Consider the following 25,352-nt stretch of genomic DNA (forward strand, 5'->3'; position numbering starts at 1 on the left):
AAGAATTAAAGAAATTATAAGCGTTTGTCAAATGATTTCACAATAAACAGAAAAATATTAAAAATATACAACAAAAATGAAGAAAGAGCAAAGTATTTTATGTGTAGCAACATTTTTTATCCACAAAAAACGAATACAATTATACAAAATATTTTCTGTCAACAAATGTTTTTTGGTTTAATATTTGAATATGATCAAAATTCCGAATGTGCAAATGACAATATTTTTAAAAATCTGCCCCTTATTTCAAGTTTGTCACCAATATTATAAGTACTTTTTACTTTATTTCATTATTTTATTTTCAATTTTTTCTTCTGTTCCCTTGAAAATAGTTAACTTTATAATGTTTGACTGTTTCATGAAAATTTAATTTGTAATGATGCAATGTTTAGTAAAAAAGATTTGAAAAAAAACTATGATATATTATGTAAAAACTGTCTTGAGGCGCGCTCTGCTGGACCAAAGTGCTACTACAACATCACAACAAAATCCAATGCACACATTTGCATTACTTTAACATGCTCATAAATTGTTTGCCACAACAAATCGATGGTGGAATTCGTTGCCAATCGTTTTAATAATCGATTTTGTCGATTCAAAGTTGCAGCTCTAGCGCTTTGTGTTTGTGTAAAGTAGGCTTAAACGTATTTGCTCAAAAGTCTGTATTTCTAATCAGATTGTATCCTGTTTCTTTGTTTAATACTGTTGGTACCATTCCAGGGGGAGGGGCAGAGGGTGTTTCTTTTCTCCTTTTTCTTTGTCCAACCCGGGACTTGAATGAAATATAGTGCAGTGGGGGAAGGGTTTTTAGAAGGGGTGCGGCCGGCAAGACGGAAGGACCCTTCTCCAACTGCAGTTGTCAAGAAAATTCAAAAAGTCTTTGCCTGAATTTCCTCCTACAATTAGTCAAAATTTCATTAGCTCTCCCACATGTAAATGGTCGCTTGAGACCGAACAGTTTGAGAGTTACAAAGTTTTGCAAGTTAGGACACCTAGATAACCTGTTAAAAATAGAGTGTGATAACCATTTTGGAAAACATTTTGCAACTCGTGTTAACAGTCAGTTAGTGGTAACTTAATAAAAGGATAATTCTACATTTGAAGATTGAAATTTTGTAAAATCATTTGGAAATGATTAAGGGTTTTGGGGTCCATTGCTTAGTTGCTGGTATCCTTGACCTACAGTACCAAAACATAGTTTCCTTTACCTAAAAATGTACTTCAATGTTCATTAAGAGTATTTGATGATGGTCATTACTGGGTTCATTACTGGAAAATGAACAGATGCTTTCATGGGAGAAGCAAAGAATGGTGACGGAACAACTTGAAGGAGAAAGGGAGGACAGAGTACAGTACCTTTTACTCTAATATCCGGATTGTGCGCTTTTGAAAGGGAAAGAAAGACAATGGGGAAAGAAGGAAAGTATTTAAAAGTATTGGCGAGTCAGAATAAATGCCAGCACTACAATTTCTCATCAGTGACACTGCAAATAGAAGAATATTGAGAATTCGACTCAAAGTTTAGGAAAAAAAGGATAATGGGACACAAATTTTGAGACGACATTGGGTGTCCTTGAAAATTCTTGTAACCTTTGGATTAACAGCGGTACCTCTTGATACGAGCCCCTTTAAGCGTAATCATTTCGGCATAAGAGTTTTAAACAAAAACTCTGCTCGCTATACGAAGGAAAATCCAGTTCACGAGCTGTCCCAGAGGCTATACCTAGAGACCACTCACTGCTCATGACAACTCGCTTGCCCAGTCCGTGCACGCAAACTACTACAGGCACAAAAGAAAGTGCATATTAAATGTTAAATCATCCAACGTACCGGATATGGCCCGTGGGCCGTATGTTTGTGAAGTGATTTGTGAAGCCAATTTGCAGTTAAAAAAATAAAAGTACCGTAAATTTCGGACTATAAGCCGCTACTTTTTCCCCAGACTTTCAACCCTGCGGCTTATTCAGCGATGCGGCCAATTTATGTAATTTTTCTAACAGCCGCCAGCGGCGCTCGAGTACAAAAGGTAAGATGTAGACCGGTGGAATATATGCGCCGAGGAAGACGGCAACTTCTTGGCTTGACTAGTGGCGAGAAAGCTTTCTTTATTTTGGACACTTATTCTAAAATGTTTTGGACGGGCGAATTAAAAAGAAGGGGCGTAACAAACCCGGGCTGACGGGGAGTGGGGACCGGTAAAGGTGAGTGTTTGTGGACACGGCGGACAATAGTGGATATATATTTTTCCCACCCATACCTTTGCAAATATACACTTTTTTTCTTCGGATCACTTTCAACGGCACCCGGACTCTGGTATATTTTTTTGTTCTATTCCCCCTTTCTTTAAGTCATTTTGTGCATAATTTTACATAATATTTGGTCGTGTAGGGATTAAAGAAGCAAAAACAACCTGATGAGCCGTTTGGGACCTGAAAGAGCTGGTTCTTTTTAATGAGCCGAGCCGAAGAAGCCGGTTCTCGACAAACTCTACTGACTTTACTCAACTTCGTGACTTCAAAATACCGCATTTAGAACACAACGTCAGGGGAACCCTTGTATTTTTAACTTCACGCACTGTAACTTTGACTTAATTTGCGTCTTAATTAGCAATTTCGAGCCCTGATTTTTTTTGAGCCGGCTAGATTTTCTTGTGCGCGGAAAAGTACTGGGTAGTGCACAATTGTACGCACACGCAGCTTAGAGGGAACATTGCGCTGGGTGGGGGTGACTGTCATAGGCTGGTATATGCTGTCATTTAACCATCACAGAGACCTGGCTCACCCCGAGGATACCTTATGCTAGCAAGCAGTTTTCTAAATAGCTTTCTTACACTGAACGAAGAAACCCTCCAATTTTGTTGAATTTTTGTATAATGACAATAAAGGCCATTCATTTAACTGCGATTTTATGTTTCGTAATAATATTTATTGATCTATAATTGTTATGTTGTAACAGTCGTATACTCTCAGTCGCTAAGGACGTCATCTTGAGGTAAGTTTAACTTGGAAGTCTTTTATGAAGGGGCATTGCGGGGGTTCTGCCCCCCGTTAACCGTGATAACCGAGGTAATCCTGTATTGCTACGGGCAAACATATTCAAGACGCCCTTAATCTTTTAGTGTTGTAGCAACGTTAACAAGGTTTGCTTAGAATCCCTACTATGTTGCTTGCATTGTTATGTGTTAATCGGATTACCAAGTTTTTAATAGGACCAATAGCAGTGCTGGCGATAGTACCGTAAATTCCGGACTATAAGCCGCTACTTTTTCCCCAAACGTTCAACCCTGCGGCTTATTCAGTGATGCGGCCAATTTATGTAACTTTTCTAACGGCCGCCAGCGGCGCTCGAGTACAAAAGGTAAGATTTAGACCGGTGGAATATATGCGCTGAGGAAGACTGCAACTTCTTAGCTTGTGCTCAAATTAAATTAGCGTAGACATATCCTCATCATGCAAATTGCAAAAAGAAAGGCACATGACGCAGCTTTCAAGCTAAAAGCAATCGAGCAATCCGATAAAGAAGGAAACAGAGCTATTGCACGTAAACTTTACTTTGCGAGCGTGTTGCTAGCGTGTTTTGGAATAAGGGAGCGTGGGACCACGTCTATATGACAAAGTTTCTTTCCGAGACTGAGGAAGATGACTTTGATGGCGTCAGTTATAAGGAGGAAGATGAGGATGGTTTACCGTGATTTTTACAAGCACGGTATATTTTTTTAACAGACCCGTTTACTGTGTTGCGAGCGTGTTGCTAGTAGCGTGTTGCTACCTGTCACAGTCACGGTTTCGGATGAAAGTTATATTATTATTATTAAAGCTTTGAAAACTCTCTCGGTGTACCGTCTTTCTTTGTAAATATGTGTAACCATGTATAATATGTATTTGCAACTGTATATTTTTGTAACGTATTTATTTTAGAGACTTATTCTGATATGTTTTCCACGGGCGAATCAAAAAGAAGGGGCGAAAACAACGGGGGCTGACAGGAAGTGGAGTAAAGGTGAGACGTGTTTTTGGACGCAGCGGACAATAGTGGATATATATTTTCCCCACCCTTACCTTTGGAAATATAGACTTTTCTATCCTTGGATTACTTTCAACGGGACCCGGACTCTGCAGGTCTGCATCAAACCTTAAGTACCGGTATCATTTTCCGTTCATTTTGCCGGCTGTGGTTTTTGGACTGTGTACTTTATATTCAGTTACAATCGCGGGACTTAAAGTCGGGTTTGGGTTACTTTTGTGATTGTGTTACACGTTTTAATGTGGGCGCATGTGGCTTATATACAGGTGCGGCTTGTGTAAGTACAAAAGCGGTTATCCTCTTAAAATGTGGTGGGTGCGGCTTATAATCAGGTGCGCTCTATAGTCCGGAATTTACGGTATATAATGACACTCTTTCAGACAATGCATTCAACTTCCTGTTTACACAGTTGTGCATGCTAGTGTACATACAATATATAATCAACTCACCGATATTACAGTGCTCCCCAGTCCAGCCTTGGTTACACTCACATTTCCCCTCCTTGCACACACCGTTTTTGCTACAAGATGGATGGCAGGCCTTTTGATCGCACACAGCTCCGGTCCATCCCTCTTCGCAACGACACAAACCCCCATAGCATATGCCGTGACTTCCACAGTCCATTTCACACACCTCTGTTGGGAAATTGAAAAAGCAAATACATGCATGGTTTGAAAATGATTAGAACAAACATTCTTCCCACTTAAAAATGCATGCATAAGGTACCTGTTGGGATGAAAGCGTTACTTTTTCTGATAGCGGGTAATGCAACATGTTATTTATATACTATTTTACATAAATACTTCTTCTGTAACTATAAAGTGTATCATTGTGTTATTCCACTACTTATTAAAGGTAGATCATGAATTAATTGTTCCACTAATTGCTGAATACTAAACTAGAACTACTTACAAAGTGAAACAGAATATAGATATGGTGGTGCCTTCTCAAGCGCAGAGTACATGGACGCTGAATTTCTCCTAATGGAGATATTGTCCCTACCTTATATCAGTGTCTGAAACTGAAAGTTACAGGACACCAGGGCCTGCTACTATTTGCCTGCCCCATTTTTCACAACTTGAAACACAATAAGACGACGTATCGCAAAAAAACCCATTGTTGCAAAGTCTTAAGGATTAATAATCAGAATTTATAACAGAACAACACTTTAAAATTAAGTTTATTACAAATCTACTTATAACATTCATTGCATGTATATGACATCGCTGTTTTCCATCGGCCATCAGTATGGACCTGTATTGACTCATCTTCATTCATGCAATGTTTGCGTTGCGTCGTCTGTTAAAAGCCACCTGAACTTCTCTTTCCACAATGCTTTTAATGTACGTTTACGTTTTGTAGCGTCATCAATTTTGTTAGCTTCTTTTGAATCTTTCTTCTGGGCCTGAGGTTGTGGCTTGATTCCTAACCACTCATCCATTTTTCTTCTGTTCTCTGTGCATCTACTTTGGAAAATGATATACAAATGCACGACCTTATAACGCTCGGGAAAGTCCGGAAGCACGAAGTTATTCGATGCTTCTGATTGGCTGCCGAGTATGCAAATTTCCAAACGAACCGAAATTCCAAAATTTCCAAACTGAATAAAGATTTCAAAATCAGAATAAAGCAAATGTTTGATTTGAAAAAAAAAAAAAAAAAAAGCTTTTCTTTTCTTGAAAAAGTTGTCGACCACCCGGGCAGAGACGTTTTGTAATTTGTACGCCCGACCTAAAAGATGCACGCCCCGGGCAGACATTATTTCAGACACTGCTTATATACTCGCATCCAAGCCAAAATTACAAATATAAAAGGAAGCAGGAAGTAAAGCAAGGTGCTCAAAAGTGATTCTATTCATTCACAAAATCATCAACAAATTAACAAACAAATGGTCGAAAACATCAAGAAAACTGCCAGAACCACAAAAACCAAACCAGGATGTAACTGGAAAGAAGGCGAAGGCAGTATGGCTAATAAAAAATGGTGGAAAATGATGGGGCTCAGGGTGTCAAGGCACAGGTATGGTGATTGGACACACATGTACCAATTCCAAACCCAATCGGCGCCCTCTGGTGGAAAGGAGTGGACCAGACCCCAAAAACATAATGTGTTTTATTGCACTCTATTTGTTGCCCAAATAAGAGGAACGTTCCATTTTGTGGTTGTTTTTTGATTCCTTGAATGAATTTATGAATGAAAACTTTTATTTCGAACATTAAAATAAAAACAGGACAAAAACAATGAGTCAACAACAAAATAATGTCACATAACATGTTCGAAAAGGGGTAGTCAGAAGCAGATGCTTATTTTTCCCACCCCTTTATTTTCCCTATTATATACATTTTACAAATCATCCTTTCCTCTTATGTCTAATGTAACAAAATCTAATGGATATACTTATTACATAGGTCAGATATCAATAATTATAATAATTACAATAATCACATATTTTATACACTAATCTTTGCAATACCCATCCCTCAACGTCATAATGCGCCTAGTTACCAAGTGTCACTGCGGCACCAATGATAATAACAACATTAAAAATAAACATAATATTTATAATAACAGTTCTGATATAATAATAGCAACAATAACAACAAGTTAACCATAGTTTTAAACGCAGTATTCCCAATCTCCCTCATATCCCATTTTCTTCATCCCTGTTTTTCGCCAGTAATGCTTTTTTGTATTTAAATTTGAACACATGGATAGTTAAAGTCCTTAAAATAAAAACGACATAAAAATTGATTTTTCTTTATTCCATTTCTATAGTTTGATCAAAATACTGAAGCATAATGCAATTCATGAATACTCTAATAAAGATGCATCCAACTTTTGATAGTATGCTAATACAGTTGAACCTCGGTTTTCGAACGCCTCTCAGTTCGGACAAATCGGGTGTCCGACCCAAAATTTCGAGAAATTCTTGCTTTGCTGTTCGGTCAAAAAAATCGGAGTTCGAACGCCGGTAATGCGTGAGTGCGTACGCTAGGGTGCCACGCTGAGCGGGGTACGGGTGTTTTAGCCCCTTATTATACCTCAGAAGGTCGGTGCAAGCAGCAACGTTGCTACAGGTGAAAAAAACAAGATTTTTTTATTGCCTTTAAGAAAGACATAATAGCTAAATATGAAAGAGGTGTAACAAGTTTCCGATCTTGGGAATACAGCATGGCTAAATCTACGATCAGTACGATAGCAAAGAATAAGGAAGCTGTGAAATCGAGTGATGCGGCTAAGGAAGTTAGTGCTATAAGCAAGCAACTGCCACAAGTTTTGGAAAAGGTTGAAAAACTTTTGATGATTTTTCTCTCCCCATCGTCCACCACAAAGGTAAAAAATCCTATTCATAATTATTTTCTTTATCCTTTTTTTTATTTTTACACGTTCATTTTAGGGTAATCTTTCGTACGGAAGATGACGCTAACGCGAATGTACGATTAGCCTGGGTTAGCTTAATGTTTATGTTCATGGTAAACATTCAGGGTGTTGGAACGAATTTAAACGATTTACATTACTTTTAATGGGAAAAACGATTTCGGTGATTGAACAAATCGGTTTTCGAACAGGGTTCTGGAACGGATTATGGTCGAAAACCGAGGTTCAAAGTATAGCATTCATTATAAGGCTTATATAAGGCTTATCATCTTTTTGTGGCTCCAGTCTTTTTGGCCTAATATGGCTCTTTCAACATTGTAGGTTGCCAACCCCCGACATAAGCCATTTACGATAAAGATGATTTTCTTTTGGAATTCATTGCCCATCTAAAAACTGCGACAAAAATATCCCCAAATATGTGTATGGGGATTATAAACCATGATACATACCTAAGGAGCAATCTGTGCCGGTCCAATTCTGGTCACAGCTGCAGGTACTAGTTTCAGAGTTGTACGTTCCATGACCTGAACATTGGTCCGGACACATAGCCTTAGCAATTTCACAGCTTGCTCCACCCCAGCCTGGTTGACAATGGCACTCGCCGTGAATACACACACCATGGGCTGAACAACTGGAATCTACGCAATCCACTGTAGACAAACAGGAACAGAGATCGAGTTAGAAGAAGAATTTACCAGAACATACAGAAACAAGTATGTACACTAGATAATAAGCTGGAGGAAACATCCGTTAGATATTCACACATAACATGTAATCATGACATCATTAGATACATTTCTGTAGAAATGGAAACCTCTTGCCCTTTGGCTCAGTAACAGTAAATATATCAATTATATATGCAGTGAAGAAAATAAGTATTTGAGCACCCTGCAATTTTGCTATTTCTCACAAGGAGGGATCTGAAATTTTCATCGTAGGTGCATGTCCACTGTGAGAGAGATAAACTAAAAAGAAAAATCCAGAAATTACAATAAATGATTGTTTAACGGTTTATGTGTGTGATATAGCTGCGAATAAGTATACAGTAGCTTTTGTTTGCTATCACAGAGGTCAAACGTTCCCTGTAGTTTTTCACCAGGTTTGCACACACTGCAGGTGGGATTTTGGCCCATTCCTACACACAGATCGTCTCCAGATCAGTCAGGTTTCTGGGCTGCGCTGAGAAAGATGGAGTTTGAGCTCCCTCCAAAGATTTTCGATTGGGTTCAGGTCTGGAGACTGGCTGGGCCATGCTAGAACCTTGATATGCTTCTTACGGAGACACTCCTTGGTTTTCCTGGCTGTGTGCTTAGGGTCGTTGTCGTGTTGGAAGATCCAGCCATGACCCATCTTCAATGCTCCGACTGAGGCAAGGAGGTTGTACTCCAAAATATCACAATACACAGCCCCAGTCATCCTCTCTTTAATCCAGTGCACTCGTCCTGTCCCATGTGCAGCAAGACACCCCCCAAAGCATGATCCCACCACCCCCATGCTTCTGAGTAGGGGACGGTGTTCTTCGGATTGTGCTTTTCATTCTTCTTCCTCCAAACACGCTTCGTGGAATTATGACCAAAAAGTTCTATTTTGGTCTGATCTGACCACAAAACTTTCTCCCTTGTCTTCTCTGTATCATCCAATTGGATTTATGCAAACTTAAGTCGGAACTTGACATGTGCTGGTTTTTGGGGAACCTTTAGTGCCATGCATGATTACAAATAATGACGTCTTAGTGTATTACCTACAGTAACCTTGGAAACGGTGGTCATTGACCAACTCATGTCGTGTAGTTCTGAATCCTCATCTTTCTTAGAATCATTGAGACGCAACGGTGCATGTCCACGAGGTGATATCTTGCATGGGGGTCCACTATGATTGAGATTGACCTTCATGTTTAGCTTCTTCCATTTTCTAACGATTGCTCCAACAGTGGACCTTTTTTCACCAAGCTGCTTGGCAATTGCTCCGTAGCCCTTTCCAGCCATGTGGAGGTGTACAATTTTGTCTCTAGTGTCTTTGGACAGCTCTTCGCCATGTTACAAGTTAAAGTTTTATTGATTTTATGGGGTGGACAGGTGTCTTTATGCAGCTAGCAACCTGTAACAGGTGCATCGGATTCAGGATGATACATAGAGTGCAGGTGGACTTCTAACAGGTCTTTTCGGGTCAGAATTCTAGATGATACACAGATGTTCAAATACTTATTTGGAGTTGTATCACACATATAAATCGTAGAAAGTTACTCAATGTGATTTCTGGATTTTTCTTTTTAGTTTATCTCCCTCACAGTGGACATACACCACGATGCAAATTTCAGACCCTTCCATGATTTTTAAGTGGGAGAAACAGCAAAATAGCAGGGTGTTCAACAAATCATTTTCTTCACTGTACATATATTTTCAAATAGAATTAATTATTTTTTCATGGGAATCCTACATGTCATATTAAACATCATTTGCAGATAATGCTAAATAGGATTAGTGCATGGCACTCGCATACGCATGTGTGCACGCAGGCTTCGAAAGGATTCCACAACTTCAGTGTTAAGGGGGAGATTTCCCTCTCTCACGCTCTCCTTCTATCTTGTTATTCTCACAGTCACAAAGGATTAGCTCAAAAGGATTGGATTAATCTGAAACTAATCTAGTTAAAGTCTGTGTGTGCATGTGCAAATCAAGCATTCCTGTAACGTGTGCTGACCATTGTGAATTGTAGTTTTAAAGTTACTGTAGTGGATATGTATCTCTATTTGGATATATTTTGTATTATTTCCTAGCAAAACTTAATTGATAGTCCAGATATTATTGTTTGTTAATTTATATTCATTGATTGGTTTATGGCGGAATACGTTTCAGATATCATAAAAAGCCATCCATTTTCTGTGAACTAATGAATAGCCGTTCTGTGATTGGTGTTTTCTTTGAAATACTATGGAATTTACTTCCCAATATAATTAAACTTTGCTGCTTTAATGGTAGCTTCACTGAGGCAGTAACACTAGCAGCTAGCATCATGGACATTTTGTGGTTTGCTTCGCCGATATCGATGTTTGTTATAGTGCCTAGTTTTGCTGATAAAACAATCAACAAAATGAAACACGGTTACAGTGGAACCTCGCTAGTTCGCGGTTCCACTTTTGCGGGTCTAAAAAATATGCCTTACCTTCTCAATAAAAGCATTTATTGACTTGAGCAAGCGCGAGCTTAGGTCAACTGAGGACACGGTGTGGACACTCTTATTGTGAAGGGGAGGGAGAGGCCCTGACACAATGCTTAGTCATGGTGAGTTACCGCTTTGCTCACCCCCCTCCTCCTTCAACTCCTCCCCACCTCACCCCCCTTCTTCTGTGGCGCTGTTTATCATGGAGGAACTCGGCGACGAGATGTAAGTATATTCTCTTCTGACACATTTCATCTCAAGTTTGACTATTTTATACAAAAACGAGCGGTTGTTTGTACTACCTAAACACGGCTAATTGTGTGTGGTTTCGTGTATTTGTTGTAAAAGCCGTTCGATGCCGCTAGCTAAAGTATGTTGTTATTGTCAGAAGGTAGCTCTTTCACTTTCATTAAAATAAACACGGACCATTTTTTTAATTGTTGTTTCCCAAAACGCTTCACAAACATTCATCAAATATCACATTTTCACTGTTTTTATTTTCAATATGTAACCGGTAGTGTTAACAAGCGAAATAAGCTGCGAGGGCTGCATGTGGTCGAGAGCGGTTAATACAATCATACCGAATGGTTCGTAGTGGTTTCGCCGCAGTCCTATTCCGTTTAAATTGATGATGTAAGACATGGCTACACTTGTGGGTCATGTTTTGGTACATTCAGTTCCAGTTTGAAGAGTTCTGGATGAGTCACCCAACAACTCCTTGCCATCATGCCAGCGATCACTTCGGTTTAATGGCAGGGGGGGTATACTGTATACCTGTGTACGTTTTTTTAAGCATTTTTGAATGGGCGCCGCTACTTCGCGGATTTTCAGTTTTCGCAGGTATGCTCGGTCCCCATTAACTGCGATAACCGAGGGATTACTGTAATCACTTTCATGCAATTTTCAAGGTTTTTGTCCCCATTTATAATAATTTTCTAATAAATCTCTAAATAGCGAAATAATGGATGGATCAGATGGATAAGGACAGTTCAATTGCCCGTGGACCTGTTCTGAAAATAGCTCACCAGTGCTGGGTCATTTGTCAGTAAAATACATATTTTAGAGGCTTACTGAGACCCTTTTACCCAAAATTCAATCATTAATCCAGCATTAACAAAGAAACACCATTATAAGTTGTTATTTTAAGCTAATTAGTAACAAAAAGTAGCTCTCAGCTTGAAGAAGTCAGAGGATCCCTGGGAAAGATGAAGTCCAATACCAAATGATTATTACGTCTGCAGCTATCATTGCATAGCAGCTATCATTGCATGTTGTTCTTTGATTCCCACACGCCTTAGGGCTGATCTTGTTTCGGAACCTTGAAGGTTTAATAAAAGAGGAAACTTAGGGGAGGGACCAGAATCGAATTCTCTTATCTGAAGGCTCCTCACACTGATTCTACTTGCAAGTTCAAAATCCATTGATGTCTTCTCTTCTTGTTTTGAGTGTCTACTACAGTTCTAATGTTGAATCTTAACAACTTGGCACCATTTTTGTCTGGATCTTTGGGGAGTTGCGTGTTCGGTAGTGGGTCTTTCCAATATTGGTCAGTGTTCATTTTACCTATGAAAAGTGATGAGTCCCGGGGACTCGCATGCTCAAATATCTATGGGTCCCAACAGAGATCTATGGGTCCCCAAAATGTAGTGTTATCGAGGTTGAAATTGTAAATTGGTGACAAATATATAATAAAAATCTATATATTCATTCAGTTTTAATCATCAAATTATGAATTCATTTTCTGCATCAAATTATTGTTGGATTAAATGGATAACCACAAACCTGTCTTTTTTTAATTTTCTCCTTTTATATTTCATTTTTTTCTTAACTTCTTTATACAACATAATCATTCGTAATATAAAGCAAGTGAGCCTTTTGAGAGCCGGCTCTCTTGAAAGAGTTGAGCCGAAAAAGCCGGTTCTCTAAAAAGAGACGGACTTTTCACCACACAACTCGAGATCGGCGTGCAGACAAAAGCTCGAACCGCGAGACCAAAACAACATCTGCCGGATCTGCCTGACGAAAAGTTTGGAGTGCCGTAAATCTTTGTTTAAAAAAAATGTAATCGGGTAATAATGACAATTTGGTGTCAAAAAAGTTGCGTCCCGGGGACGCACGTTGATCTGAGACTATGCGTCCCCAGCAAAAATGATGCGTCTAGGACGCAGGGACGCGGGCAAACGAGAACACGGATTGGTCGGTTGACGTTACCTTCTTCACAGTTGTCTCCCTGATAACCAGTATTGCAGATGCAATCCCCCATAATGCAAATGCCATGCCCTCCACAATGGATGTCAATGCACTGGTTGTAGGGCACATCGCACTCGGTTCCTTTCCACCCACTATAGCACTGGCAGCGTCCACGGGAATATTGTCCATTCCCGCTGCACAGTACAGGACAGGAAGCTTTAAAAAAAGAAATGCAAGTTAAATCAAGTACTGCTTTATGAAATGAAATGATCTGCATTTATAGAGCGCTTTTCAAGTCAATGACTTCCCAAAGCGCTTTACAATGTGCTCCACATTTCCCAATAGCGGCCCTGCAGCCATGAAAGGCGCTAACCTGCTTATTGGGGGTGTTAGGGGTTCAGTGTTTTACCCAAGGACACTTCGACATGTTACACGGACGAGCCGGGATTCGAACTGGGATCCCTTGATCCCAATACGAGCGCTCTACCTCCTCAGCTACTGCCCTTATACTTGCTTACCTTTCAGGTTTTTATCACATATATGGTACAAAACACCCTTACAACAACGCAAAGAGGGAAAAAGAACACCATATTCATTTTGTTTGAACGCAGCAATATTTTTTGTTTGTTTTTAAAGGATATTATATGAGATTTGACCACTAGATATCACTGTATGGTTTAGTACAATCGTAAAAGACTCAAAGTGACCAGCCTTTCGCTGGGATTTTGTTTTTTTAGGGGTAACAAAAAAGCAAGAAAAAGTTAAAAAAAAAAAAAAAGGAAGCAAAAAAGCAAGAAAAAGGAAAGAAGAAAAAGAAAAAGCAAGAAAAAAGGGGGAATTGGAAAAAAGATAAAACGGATAAAAAGAAAAGAAACAAAGAAAAAGAAAGAAAAAAACGAGAGAAAAAAAGAAAAAACAACAAGGTTGGGTTTATTATTAAGGGGCAGCATTAGCTCAGGAGGTAGAGCTCGTCTTGGGATCAAGAGGTCGCAGGTTTGATTCCCGGCTCCTGCTTGTTATATGTCGACGCGTCCTTGGGCAAGACACTGAATCCCTAATGCCCCCCATAAGGAGGTCGGCGCCTTGCATGGCTGACTCCCTATTGGAGTGTGAGTGTGTGTGTGAATGGGTAAGTGTGAAGCACATTGTAAAGTGCTTTGGGAGGTCTTCATTGACTTGACAGCGCTATATAAATGCAGACCATTTGCCATTTATTTTTGTTTGTTTTTTAAGGATATTAAATAAGATTTGACCACTAGATGTCACTGTATGGTGTAGTGCAATCAAAAAAGTGACCAGCCTTTCATTGGGTTTTTGGGGTAACAAAAAAGAAAGAAAAAGTTCAAAGAAAATTGAAACAAAAAAGGAAAAGAATTAAAAGGCAAGCGGGAAACGGAATTTATCGATCTATCCACCTTGGTCATATCCCTCAAGAGGGGTGACCAACAGCAAGACTAACACATACAATAACAAAGAAAATAAAAAGGGGGGAAAAAAATAGCAAAAAACACACATAAACATGTTTGGACCATGGCCAACCCAAATGCCCAACCCAAAACCCAAACAAGTTAGGCACCTCGGCACCTAAGTTGGTCATGCTTTCGTCCCTCCAGATAAAATGGGACACCGGAAAGCGGCCGTGTCAGGGTGACACAACACATTCTTCTGTTCAACAGCAGGGCCCGACAGCTTTCACTGGTTTACCCCTGCCGCATCATACGGGTGCCCATCCCATCCTTAAGAACGCAACACCTCTCCACTCCTTCCTATCACCAACAAGATCTCTAGCTTCCCCTAAATTTAGACCTCTTTCCTGCAGTGCACTCATAACACCATCCATCCACGTCAACCGCGGCCTTCTTCTTGGTCTTCTTCCATTGACTTGAAAACACAAAAAGAAAAAGCAAGAAAAAAGGGGGAATTGGAAAAAGATAAAAGCAAATCAACAAGGAAAAAGAAAGAAAACAACTAGAGAAAAAAGAAAAAGGTTGGATTCATTCAGACGTAGCACTATTGTGTAATGCATGGCCCCGCCACCGGGTTTAGCTGATGCCGAAACTTGCCACTGAATCTATCTTAAACATGAATCAAACATAATGCAGTATTCAACAGGACTCATTCGGCATGTGGAGGTCACACTCTCTCCTCAGTCAATTACTTTCCACACGGGAGGCAAACTGTGTGCACGTACCTCGAGAGCAGTCGGGCCCCAGGAATCCGGGAAAACAATGACATATTCCCGAGAGACAATCTCCGTTTCCATAACAATTATGGGGACACTCCATAATCCACTCTGATGGAGACAGTATTGCAAGGTTGCAGGTTAAGTGGTTAGGGAGGATACGTAAATACATAGCATGAGAGCTAAAACACACATCGAGAGACTCGTCTGCTCCGGTTGCTATGGTTACAGTCAGTCAGTCCAATCAACGGATTCTAGCATCAAATTATCTTGCTTCTTTCCTCATCATCATTATCGCACCAGTTTTTTTCTCTGTTTGCTGTATGTAATCCATGCTGTATCGCGATTTCGCTACTTGGAGGATCATTATCGTGTATTGTGTTCTTCGTTCTGATCGGCTAAACCACAGGTGTCAAACAGGCGGCCCGTGGGCCGGATCAGGCCCGCTAAGGGATTGAATCCGGCCCTCGAGACAACACTCAGAGAAGCGCAAGAGAACAGCAAGCTGCAGGTTGAAATATGTCAACTTGATGTTGCCAAAGCCAAAGACAGTGTACTTGTATTTCTTTCTCTCTCTTTTCCACCCCTTTTCTCCCACTATGTCTCTTTCACTCTCTGTGTCTCTCTTTTTCTCTTCCGTGGTTGCTCTTTGTCTCTTTCTTTCTGTGTCTTTTTAAATTATTTTGCTCCAACTTCCTTTTTACCTTTTCTCTCTTTTTTTTCTTTTTCTCTTCCAACCCTTTGCGCTTTCTTTTCTCTTTTCTCTCCTTCTGCCTTTCTATTTCTCTTTGGATTTCTTTCTTCCTCTCCCTTTTTTCCCCCCTCTCCCCTGACTTTTTATCTCTTTTGTTTCTCACGCTCTCTCCCTCTCTTTTTCTTTCTTTGTCCCGCCCTCTCTCCTTTTCCCTCCCTCTTTCTTTTATTTCTTTATCTCTCTTTTTCTTTCTCTTTAATCTACTAGTCCGGCCCCCGACAGAATGTTTGTTCTCTCGTGTGGCCCCCGAGTTAAAATGAGTTTGACACCTTCCTGGGCTAAACCAAGGAAGATGCTTTCTATGGCCAACAAAGCAGGACTTCTAGGCCTGTTGAACTAGCCCTGGAGCCACAAGGTCTTTTGTGCTCCCAGGGGGCTCAATTTAGCACCTTTACATAAATATTTGATGGTGTAAAAAATTATATATATATATATATATATATACAGAACTTACGACCAGTCGACTTACAAAAAACAATATATACCATCATTTTTTTCGGGATGTCAAAAAATATCTTGACAGTGCGGTAATTTAGATTTTGTAATGTGTGGACCTTTTTTCGAGTACAGAACAGTACTGTAGTGCTTCTTTCTGCCACTACCAGTGTGTGGCGCTGTGAAATGTCACCTAGCATCCACCCTGAAGAAAAAATCCGCTTCCTCCTCCTGGTTCGTGTGTAAACATTCTATTCTGTATCTCCAGCGCGCTAAGAACTTTGATATTTTTATTGTTTAATATCTCATGCATCCATTTAATGTGGTTGGTATAAAGTGTAAATAAGAGGCGAGCCATTTCTTTTAAAATGAAAGTGGAATAAGAAAGCTTAGTGCGGTGGAGAAAATGCTCGGAGCGCTTTTTTTCAGCCACTTTTTACCACGGGGGAGGACCTCTGGAAGCGCATCTTCCAAAAGTAAGTTAAACTTTACATTTATTCATCTTTATAGTGCAGATTATTTTATGAAATGTTTATTTTTTACTAGAAAAACAATCCAGGTTACTTATACAAGCCTCAAACATACTTACGGTGCATAAACCTTAAACATACAAAATATAGCAGTGAGGCAACTTACAAACTAATTCAACTAACGAACGATCGTCCGGAACCTATCTCAATCATAAGTTGGGAAGCGTCTGTGTGTGTGTATGTTTATATACACACAGGGTTGGGTAGGGTTACTTTAACTGGATTACTTTCAATTACTTTTGGATTACGCCAATACCAAATATGCAAATAAAAGACAAAAGAAACTAAATATGAATAAAATTACTACATTTTGTGCAGGCTTGGAATACATGGAACAGCAAAAATGATGTTGGCAAGCTGTTTGGATTTAGTTTCATTTTGTTTCTGTCGCATTTTATGTCAGTTTTGCCGGAGATCAAAGAGATCAAAGCCAGGAGAGAAAGCTCACCACGTGTTGTGAGTCATCATTTTGTTCATATTTAGTTTATTTTGTCTTTTATTAGCATATTTGGTATTGGAGTAATCCAAAAGTAATTGAAAGTAATCAAGTTAAAGTAACTTTACCCAACCCTAATATATATATATATATATATATATACACATATATACAGCATATGTGTTTTCTGTAGGACAGAAACGGAATGTTAATGCCGTTTTGTATCGTGTCCACGTGACGGCAGTATCATAAAGTATCAGTTGATCGTGTCCTTAATCAAGTGTTTTTTTTAACCGCAGCAATTAATAGTTGTACTTTGCAATGGGAAATCATCCAATTTGCCTGTGCGGTCTAGCGAAAGCCATCTTTCATTTGGATTCACTTTTAACGGCGCGGACTGATGACTTGGCTCACAACTGGTTGAAAAAAACTGCTCTAGACAACTTGATTAAATTCGAAGTGTGTTTTCATTTATAGGCCGTTTCATGTGGAGTGGAAGATTCGTCCCCGTGCAGACTTACCCATAAAAGCGATTTTGTAAGAGACTTGTTCTGTATTGCGTCCGTCGTTGTAAATTGCCAGATGCCAAATGCCCGTGTCCAGGTACTGGATGAAGCCGGCCTCGTGTACATTTACCGATCGTCTGTGACGGATCTCTTCCCCGGGGAGCTTCTCGAAACCGCCGAGCGAGAGTACATCGGTCATGTCTACCTCGCTCAGGGATCGCTTTTCTTTGGAAATGAGTCGACTTCCATCCAGGAGCTCCACAAAGTCATACTGGAAAATAAGCAGTCCATGTAAGTCAATATCAATAGCTGTTTTTTTTTTCCACATTTCGTTGAAGAAAAAGGAGCCTGATTTTTTGAGTCTGGTGCTCAAAGTAGTTTTTGCAAAAATATAAATAAATAAAAAATGGACAAAAAGATCAACAACACAAATATTGATCGGTTTGTGGGTCGGTTTGACACAGACAGAGTAAAACTTCTTCTGATGTTTAGAAGACACTCAAAATAAGGATGTTTTTTGAACTTGTAGGGAGAACAGGGGAGCCCAAACCTCTGATAAGAAACTCCAACCTGTTCTTTCGCTTGTCATTGTTCCTTGAGGATTAAAGGAAACTCTAGCGACCTGACAATTATTCCAAGAGAACATGTGTCATGATTACTGATTCGGGGCACAAATGGCTGCCCCGTTGGCGCCAAAAGCCCTGAGCGCTGATTGGTTCCCTGACTCCTTTTAAACCCCCGGCTTCCAAGAGGAAGCTGTCAGACCGTCCTGCGAACCTACGCTTTCAGCTAGGCAAGCTCTGTAATATCCGACATTCTCCTGCCCCGTTTTCTCCTGGCTGATACCTGTTGCCGACCTGTTTCTGGACCCGTTTCTTCCCTGCTCTTCCGTCCCGGCCATCGACCCGTTTTGCCTTGTTCCCTGCCTGATACCTGTTGCCGGCCGCTTTTCTGGACTTGTTACTGCCTTTGCTCCTCTGTCCCAGCTATCGACCAGCTTTCCTGCCATCCACGACTACCCTCGCTCGACACGGAAGCGCCATTTCCGCGTTCCTGCCATCAGCTACCCGTGTCCGACGATCATCGGATCATGGAAGCAAGCACTGCTCTCTTTCTCAATAAAACTGAGTAAAAACGAACGCTATTGGGTCCTGTCTCCGTCTCTGGCTTGTGACAACATGTCTGATTTGCAATGGGTGAAATTCCAAACAGACATGGACAGAACGCCGCTTTCCCCCTATTTTCCTTTCCCTCACCCTATCCCCCCCTGCTGGACCTCACAAGAATCAACCAGGTTGTGTTTGAGCACAAGAAAAACTTATCATTGAAATTTTACCGCATATCTGCGATTTACAGATGCAATTTTTAATCTTGCTTGTGATTTTTTTAAGATTTGAGATTTTTAGATCTTGAGTAAATTGCAAATATATTTGTTTTTGAGACAAATCTCTCTTCATATAGGTGTTGAGTAAAACTGACTGTAGCTGAAATTTTCAGTTGCAGGAAGTTCTTAATTTGGATCATAATAAATGTTCATAATTGATACGTCATCCTTGCAACAATACACATTTCATACGGTTTAAGTGTAGCATGCACCTGTCCGCTTGGGCGCGACCAATAGGGGGTGATGACGCTTCATAGGACAATCCCATACAAACCAATGCCAGCTGCAGTCAATCACGAGGGAAGAAGTGATCAATGGCAAAGGGAAGCCACAAGAAAGATATGGCAAAAAATTTCAAGCATTAGCAAACATTTAAAGCACTTTTCAATCCTTGAAAACACAACATTAAACGCAGTTTCAAGGATTTCAAGCGACCGTACGAACTAATGTGTGGTTCCTGAAGTGAGACCAGTTAGGAAGCACTGTGTTAATACAAGAATGACACACATAATTGAAACTGCGCTTAGTAGTACGGTGCGCCTTATGGTTGTTAAAATATGGCAGTTTAATAGTTACATTTACGAGAAATTTCCCAGTAAAGCAGTGGTTTTTAAGCGTCTGTTACATTTTTGAGACATGCTTTGCAGGGCACTTTTGTCATCGGTAAAAAAAATTATATATTTCTGTCAGGGTTGCCATGGCGCCCAATTGGCCCCACCCGTGCGGCTCGTTGACAGATCGGCTTTCCGTCTTTTTAAGCTCAGTGCTCTCACTCTATCTTGGTCAGTCCGTCAACGAACCTCTGCCCTGCAGGACGTGGGTTTTGACTCGGTCCTGTTTCCTGTTGGTATTTCCTGTCCGGTAATGTTCCCGTTTATTTTGTCCTGTTTAATATCGGTTTCCAGTTTTCGTTCCCTTCTAGTTTGTCCCGTTTATTTTCCGTATCCTGTTTTGATATCAATCCTGTCCTTCCCGTTGGTTAATAACTGGTTTCCATTTTCGTACCCGTCTAGTTTGTCCTGTTTATTTTCAATATCCTGTTTTGATATCAATCCTGTCTGTCCCGTCCTGTCCAGTATCGACCCCATCCGTCCAATATCTGCTCGGGCAATTGGTATCGATCTCGTCGGCCTCTGGCTTCCTTTTATTCCATGCCAGACTGCTGCCTGACGTACATGACTCCCCATTTCCCGTAAAACAAAAGGCTTATGTGAGAACGCCACGCGATTGGGTCCTGATCCTGTACCGGTTCATGACAATTTCATTTCTTAGAGTTATGACAGACATTAGTGCCAATTATTTCAACAGAGGAGCTGTGATATGGACAGCATTGCAGGAATGTCTCTTTTCAAGATGACAGGACGAGTTTCTTTTCAGAAAATGAGATTTTTCACAGAAATGTAAGCGAGGTGATTATTTAAAGGTCTTGGGTTTATCTCTTTGGTATGAATCAAGAATCCATAAAGCACTTGACCAAAATCAACTTCTTAAGTTACCGAAGGACATTGGAATTTCTTAACTGGGCATGCAGAATCAGTCAATACTTCAAATTAAGTAAAAGGTTAAAGTCTTAAAGAAGAGCCATATAACCTTAAGCATTTTTTTTCCTAAAATAGATTTTTTTTTCTTTATGAAGAGAAACACGTGTACCTGTGTATGCGAAGGTGGCAATCCTTTGCGTCCGTAAACTCCCACAAGAGCATCTTTCGGTACCGAGATGTTGAATTTCAGAAACTGGGGTTGGTCGATGAAAAGCTGTGATCTCCAAAAAACACCTACGAAAACAACATCAAGTATGGAAATCTTTATCCGTGAATCTGACAGAAATGTCACGAGTAAAATAGGTGAGTAAGCAATTGACCTGGTGGGACATCTTGAATTGTGTGTCTTCCAACATCCACTTCTCCAGTGTCTATCGTGTTGTTTTCCAAGATAATTTTCCCTGCAAAAAAAACAACAACCCACAATTACACAGGGTTCCTTAAGACGGCAGTCTTACAACAATATATTTAAAAATACAGTACATGCAATTAGTCCTTTTTAGCAGCTAGCTAGCCAGCCGTGATGATTTGGTTTATGTTCGGCTGGGTTCATGATTGTTGCTGTGGCCGTTTTTCATTGTTGGCTCCATGGTAGCCTGGCATCTTACAGCATGTTTTCGGTTGGCCAGCCTCAAGTTTTTCTGCCAATTGGCCCCGATTAACCCTCTTTGGAAGCAGACTAACCCACCTTGTCCATTTGGTTTATTTGTTGGCTAGATTAGCTCTGTGTTAGCTCTGTGTGTTATTTTTGCCAGTTTGCCCCATTTAATAATAATAACAATAGTTTATGTCAGGCTGGGTTCATGTTTGTTGCTGTGGCCGTTTTTCATTGTTGGCTCCATGGTAGCCTGGCATCTTACTGCATGTTTTCGGTTGGCCAGCCTCAAGTTTTTTTGCCAATTGGTCCCGATTAACCCTCTCTGGAAGCAGGCTAACCCGCCTTGTTCATTTGGTTTATTGTTGGCTAGATTAGCTCTGTGTTAGCTCTGTGTGTTATTTTTGCCAGTTTGCCCCATTTAATAATAATAGTTTATGTCAGGCTGGGTTTATGTTTGTTGCCGTGGCCATTTTTCGTTGTTGGCTCCATGGTAGCCTGGCATCTTACTGCAGGTTTTCGGTTGGCCAGCCTCACGTTTTTCTGCCAATTGGCCCTGATTAACCTTCTTTGGAAGCAAACTAACCCGCCTTGTCCATTTGGTTTATTGTTGGCTAGATTAGCTTTGTGTGTTATTTTTGCCAGTTTGACCCATCTCATCTCTCATCTCATCAGCCGTACCGCTTATCCTCATTAGGGTCGCGGGGGGGCTGGAGCCCATCCCAGCCATCTCTGGGCAGTGGGCAGGGGACACCCTGAACTGGTTGCCAGCCAACCGCAGGGCACACAGGGACAGACAACTCATTCGCTCATTCACACCTAGGGACAATTTGGACCGGCCAATTCACCTGAAATGCATGTTTTTTGGAACGTGGGAGGAAACCGGAGTGCCCGGAGGAAACCCACGCAAGCACGCGGAGAACATATAAACTCCGCACAGGAAGTCTGGAGCTGGATTTGAACCCACGACAGGTTCCCATGACATGAACTGTGCCGCACAAGCGCTAACCACTGCAGTTTATGTCAGGCTGGGTTTATGTTTGTTGCCGTGGCCATTTTTCGTTGTTGGCTCCATGGTAGCCTGGCATCTTACTGCATGTTTTCGGTTGGCCAGCCTCACGGTTTTCTGCCAATTGGCCCCGGTTAACCCTCTTTGAAAGCAGGCTAACCCGCCGTGTCCATTTGGTTTATTGCCGGCTAGATTAGGTCTGTGTGTAATTTTTGCCAGTTTGTCCCATTTAATAATAATAATAATAATAATAGTAATAAAACCATGTACTATTTCCGCACTTGCGAATTTTGTGGTCCTTTTTTTTAAATGTTTTTGTTCAAGCTTATTTTGTATAGTACAAAAACCAAACAACTGCATTCATAAGCTCCTCACCATTGTCTGAGGATACAATAAAGGTGTTAGGAGTTGTATCTCTTCCCAGCCCTCCATTTTCAAATGCTCCGTATCCTTCACTCTCCCGTAGCTGCCAGTTCAGGCCAAACAGGTGCATTGCTGCGGAAAAAGGAAGAAAGTGAGAATTCGACTGCAAAGACCAGAAAGCAAAATAGACAGCAAGCAAAGGTCAAAATAGTCTGGCCATTTTAGAGGTCATTCAAAAAACATCAAAAAGGAACCAAAGAAAAATGACACTCTAGTCCAGGGGTGTCAAACTCGTTTGAGCTGGGGGCCATAATTGCTATAAAAAAATCTCACGGGGGCCGGACTAGTAAGTTTAAGAGAAGGAGAGTGGGAGAAAAAGACGGAGAAAGAGAGGGACAGAGTAACAGTGAGAGAAAAAGAGAGAGCTGAATAGAGATATGAATGGAGAAGAAGGGGAAAATTAATATAGAGAGAAAAAGAAAATGAAAAAAGAGAAAGATAAAAAGAATAAGAGAAGTAAAAAAACAGAAAGAAAGAGTCAGCAGGAGAAAAAGAGACTGAGAGAGAAAGAGAGAGAGAGAGAGAGAGAGAGAGAGAGAGAGAGAGAGATCGAAAAAGGGAAAGAAAGAGGGTGAGAAAGAAAGATAAAAATAGAAAGAAAGATAATTAAAGTGTAAATTAGAGAGAGAAAATAGAAAGAGAGCAAGAGAGAAAAAAAGAAAGAGTTAGAGAGTGAGAGAGAAATAGAGAAAAGAGAAAAAGAGAGAGTGAATAGGAGAAAGAAAAAGAGGGAGAAATAAATAAAAAAGAAGCCGTGTTTAGGTAGTACAAGCCGTGTTTAGGTAATACTACCACAATTATTTTGCATGTGTTAACTGGCTTTGGTGACATCCAGTGGAAATATTTAAAACTACAGCTCATTTTCCTCTTGCGCTTCTCTCACTGTTGTCTTGCGGGCCGGATTTAAACCATTGGTGGGCCTGATCTGGCCCGCGGGCCGCCTGTTTGACACCTGTGCTCTACGTTATACTGAATACAGTTATAGCAGTGAATAGAGTATGTGGATTCTAAGTTTCTCCTCATGAAGATATTCTCACTACTGTATATACTCGCACCTTATTAGGCCCGCTAAGGGATTGAATCCGGCCTGTGAGACGACGCTCAGAGAAGCGTAAGAGAAAAATGATCTGCAGGTAGAAATATGTACACTTGATGTTGCCAAAGGCAGGTTCCTCTCACAAATGCTGTACTTGTATTTCTCTTTCTTTCTCTCTCCCTCTCTCTTTGTTTCTCTTGTGTCTCTTTCTCTTTGTCTTTTCTCCTTCTTTTGCTCTCTCTTCCTTTCCCTCTTCTCTCTTTCTCTCCTTGTCTTTTCTCTTTGGATTTCTTTCTCTCTCTCTTTCTCCTCTTTCACCATTTCAATTTTTATTTATTTTGTTTCTCACGCTCTCTCTCTCTCTATCTTACTCTCTCTCACACTCTATCTCACTCTCTTTCTCTTTCTTTGTTCCTCTTTGTCTATTTCTACCTTCTTTTGCCCTCTCTTCCTTTCCCCCTACTATCTTTCCCTCCCTGTCTTTTCTCCTTTTCTTTTTCTATTTCTCTTTGGTTTTCTTTCTCTCTCTATTTCCCCCTCTCTCAGAATTTCTCTTTTTATCTATTTTGTTTCTCGAGCTCTCTCTCTCTCTCTCTTTCTCCCTTTCTTTGTCCTACCCTCTCTTTCTCTTATTTCTTTCTCTCTTTTTTACTCTCTAAATCTACTAGTCCGGCCCCCGAGAGAATGTCTGTTCTATCGTGTGGCCCCCGAGTTAAAATGACACCCCTGGTCTGAAGCCAAGAAATGTGAAGGTTCTGCTGCTTCCACTAATTGGTGTACACATTTTCTTCTATTTCTTTTATGATGTGGCTATTTAAGAATAGTTTTTGGAGGTCTCCTTTTTTCCGAGGATATACGGTAACTTGTAACTAGATCGTTTCAGAGTAGCACACTGCTTTTTTGTGTCAGTAATCTTGGGTAGGTGAATAACTTTTTCAAAGACCCAAATAGTAACTAATTACTGTAATGACAGTATTACAGTGATGCACCCATCACTGTTGAGTTCTATGTGACCCCCACCACTTTTGATTTAGCCCATTCTCCAGCCCCAACTTTATCCCAAACCCCTAATTGCTTATTTCTATTTCGGAACATGCCACCAAACCTCGTAATATCTGCTCATCGTTTTTCTCTGACAGAGGAAGAAAACAAGCGGGAGTTCCAAAATGGGTTAAGTGCGATCAGTTTTATTCTCCTCAGTTTCACATCGCGGTTTGAAATTACGGTATCGTAAACTATGAATCTATAATGCTATAAAAGCATTTACTGTCTCATAAGTAATTTTATCATACTGCAGAAGTAATACTTGATGTAACTTAATGGAACTGGGGCTAAATCCGTGCATATGGGCTTTAGTGTTACTCAATTGATAAATGCACGCTATAATTGTCGTATTTTGATTTTATAAAGTAAAGATGGGGTGTCATGAGTATGTCCGTCGATGGCATTGTAGCTATAAAATGAAAAAGCTGCATATTTCCAAAATATACAACAGAACTTATAGAACTTGAAACACAATAAGACGACTAATCACAAAAAAAACATTGTTGCAAAGTATTAAGGATTGATAATCAGAATATGGAGCAGAACAACACTTTAAAATGAAGTTTATTATAAATCTACTTATAACATTCATTGCATGGATATGACATCGCTGTTTTCCATCTGCCATCAGTATGTACCTGTATTGACTCATCTTCATTCATGCAATGTTTGCGTTGCGTCGTCTGCGACAAGCCACGTGAACTCCTCTTTCCACTATGCTTTTAAT

At 40.3% G+C, this 25,352-nt stretch overlaps 1 protein-coding gene across 1 annotated transcript in view; it reads right to left on the minus strand.

Annotated features, from left to right (window-relative positions):
* The window catches only part of LOC148360750 (teneurin-3-like), a 238,694-nt gene that overhangs the window by 113,408 nt on the left and 99,934 nt on the right, over positions 1 to 25,352 (minus strand). Inside the window, exons 6-13 of the mRNA XM_088341657.1 lie at positions 22,498 to 22,617; positions 20,839 to 20,919; positions 20,628 to 20,752; positions 17,609 to 17,864; positions 14,942 to 15,043; positions 12,772 to 12,966; positions 7,851 to 8,051; positions 4,473 to 4,658 (exon numbers count right to left, since the gene is read on the minus strand). Coding sequence (XP_088197783.1) covers positions 4,473 to 4,658; positions 7,851 to 8,051; positions 12,772 to 12,966; positions 14,942 to 15,043; positions 17,609 to 17,864; positions 20,628 to 20,752; positions 20,839 to 20,919; positions 22,498 to 22,617 — 1,266 coding nt within the window. The remainder of the gene's footprint in view (positions 1 to 4,472; positions 4,659 to 7,850; positions 8,052 to 12,771; positions 12,967 to 14,941; positions 15,044 to 17,608; positions 17,865 to 20,627; positions 20,753 to 20,838; positions 20,920 to 22,497; positions 22,618 to 25,352) is intronic.

This window comes from Urocampus carinirostris, chromosome 8, assembly GCF_059441175.1.
Source record: "Urocampus carinirostris isolate Australia breed hairy pipefish chromosome 8, RoL_Ucar_1.0, whole genome shotgun sequence".
NCBI lineage: Eukaryota > Metazoa > Chordata > Actinopteri > Syngnathiformes > Syngnathidae > Urocampus > Urocampus carinirostris.